The sequence below is a fragment of the Solanum dulcamara genome, chromosome 6 (assembly GCF_947179165.1).
Source record: "Solanum dulcamara chromosome 6, daSolDulc1.2, whole genome shotgun sequence".
In the NCBI taxonomy this organism is placed as follows: Eukaryota; Viridiplantae; Streptophyta; class Magnoliopsida; order Solanales; family Solanaceae; genus Solanum; species Solanum dulcamara.
The window spans coordinates 35,839,580-35,842,338 of NC_077242.1; the positions used below are offsets into that span (position 1 = coordinate 35,839,580).

The 2,759-nt window shown below is 31.4% G+C and overlaps 1 protein-coding gene across 1 annotated transcript; it reads right to left on the reverse strand.

Moving 5' to 3' along the window:
• Positions 1-216: 216 nt before the first annotated feature.
• On the reverse strand, positions 217-1,039 carry LOC129892161 (uncharacterized). The gene has a single exon (XM_055967715.1). It carries the CDS (start codon positions 841-843, stop codon positions 292-294), a length of 552 nt encoding a protein of 183 aa, XP_055823690.1. The 5' UTR covers positions 844-1,039; the 3' UTR covers positions 217-291.
• Positions 1,040-2,759: the final 1,720 nt, after the last annotated feature.

Sequence of the window (2,759 nt, forward strand, 5' to 3'; positions counted from 1 at the left end):
ATAAACGCCATGTAAAAAATAAGGATGGGAACATTAGAGTTAACGGTCCAAAGATAAATACGTATCCAAAGTTGGATTATTAGGGCAAATAGAATAAAAATAGTCTGATTAGTAAATATAACCCCTTTCGAGAATAAATGAGCAATTATATATGATCCTTTTCCGTAACATATATTTATTTGAGATGAGAAAAAGGCTAGAACAAGGAGCAATCTAGAGAAGCAAATCATGGACGTACGTGTTATTTTCCATAGCAGATGATGAGTAGAAAATGAAGAAAAGAAGAATTAATTAGTATGACAAGTTAACTCCGAAAAGTTCAGAGTACATTTCCATGAAAAACTTGTCGACTATTTCAACATAAGCCGGGCATGTGAGACGTGAGTAGTAATAAAGAACTTGTTCAATATCCAAAGCGTGCTCATCTTTGTAATTCTCTAACATTGTTAATTCCTTTAGCTTATGAGCCACCAAATTACTCCTTTCCTCTCTTCTTGACTCTTGATATTTCTTCTTTCCGTCGTACATAATTATCTCCTTCCTCTTTAAATCATCCTTTGAACCAACAACTTGATGATAATTACCCTTTCTCCTTATTATAACTTGGTCTTCCTTTGTTGGTGGAGACATTATTATCTTCTTCTTCTTGTTCTTGTGCACTCTGTCCCAATGGGTCATGTAAAATTTGTCAAGCTCTGTGTAGCTTTGGCTGACCATAGTATCGGTACAACATGGAGGGCTTTTGGGAATCTTTTGATATCCACCGGAGAATAAATATTTGACATTGTCTAAGGTTTTCTGGAAGAGCTTTTTGGTAGTGGAGATGGAGGTTTTTAGAAACATTTGGTAATTCTAGCTATTGTTCTGATCCTGAAAATGTCCTCATACAGAGAGATGTAAGTAGAAGCCGATATTCGTTTTAAGTACAATAGAAAAAGTTAGGAATGGAAAGACGACAGAAAGTTTAAAGCTTTCTCTTTTTATGATTCACTCCATCTTTCTGTCTCTACACGCTCCCAATTCGTTCCTTTATTTATTCTTTTAATTAATTAATGTAGAATTTTTGAAAGGTTCCTCCAATTATTATTACTACAAATAGAAGAAAGGTAGTGAGTACCGTTTAATGAAAATAATTCGTATTAATTATTCGTTACTTTTACTTTACAATGAAAGTGGGGGTTGGTGTGTTACCCTAAAGAAGCGGTGGTGGTTGAAAACTTCAAATGTATCTTCTCTCCTTGTCAATTAATAAACACTACAACAACTACTTAGTTTGCTCGCTTGTTTATGTCAATTTGATGTGAACTTCCAAATATACTACTTTTTCTTTGTTGTTTTTTTTCTTTTAAAAAAAATTCATTTAATTTTCCCTTTCTATTTTTCTGTTCCGCGTGTTTTTTGGTCTCGAAGTAGTTTAACAATTGACTTGTTGCCAATTTTTTATTGACAAACAGGGAAATATTAAGTATTTTTGTCCTTACATCAACAATAATGCTCAGTTCGGCCGCGATTGCCGGGCTGATAATAATATGATCAAATTATGTTTTTTTTTTTTTGTTTTTTTGGGTTTGTGATGAACTCAAATACTTGGAAGGAGATTTGCCACAAAATTGATTTTATACGTCATTTATAAAAACAAATAACTTAATTTTATGATTTTTTTATAAAAGATTTTCATTTTTATGATAAGACATTTTCAAAAGAAGAAATATTTTCTTTTATTTAAATTGAAAGTAGCAAAAGAACTCATCTATTTTAATTTCCATCCTTCTTATCGTCTTCCGGAAAAATAATAATCTAATAATAGAAAGCTTAGACAAAAAAACAATATACTCTAATACACATCAAATTAAAGCACGGAACACAAAATAAGATATATCTATGTATATAATAAAAAAATAAAAGTGACTAGTTTGCAATATGACGAATCTAACTCATAAGCTATTGAAAAACTATTTGATAATTTCCGTACAAAGTTAATAAATATTATAATAGAAGTTTTGAATTAAAAAATCAAATTTAAAAGTATTTGAATTTGAAAATATTAGATCCTAAGGGGATATTTTTTTTCCAGTAGCTTGAAAATAAAAATCCAAGATTGGAGTGAACTCTACTATTTCATAAACTTGTCATTTCATATGTTATACAATAAATTTGAATATAATTAAAATGAAAGATAATGTCACAATCCGAAATCTCACGTCATGATGACCCCTAATAACATCTCACCAGTAGGTAAGTCGAACTCATAGCCCGGAATCAAAAGTAATGGGCTATCACGTGGAAGCAAAGCAAATGAAAAAAAAGAAGAAAATAAGTCAAAAATAAAAGAAAGAGAAATAATCAAGGTATAAATAAAACACCTCCAAAATCTAGTGTCAGTCGCTAGTCGAGCTACTAATCAAAATGGGAGTACAAGGTAAATACAAATATACAGAACCGTCTATGAATACAACATAAAGACTAGTCTAGTAAAAATAGAACAAGAAGGGCAACTCTGCACGCTAGGAGCTCACCCAAAGTCTTCAAATCTACAGCTATTCCGTATAAGGCACAGGTCAACGGCGAAAACTCGTACTATGCTCTGCAAGGTGCAAAAGTGTAGTATTCGAATAAATGATATTCAGAAGACATAGACCGACTGAACTTCAAAGGTAAAGCAGATATAATAGCAGGTAAATAAGGAGTATATATCACAAACAACAAAGGACAAGATAATGCGCCATAAAATTAAGTAAACATGAGGAAATATGATAAAA

Bases quoted from the DNA above. Each gene is read 5' to 3' on its own strand.
- LOC129892161 (XM_055967715.1), bottom strand. From the start codon at position 843: ATGTTTCTAAAAACCTCCATCTCCACTACCAAAAAGCTCTTCCAGAAA.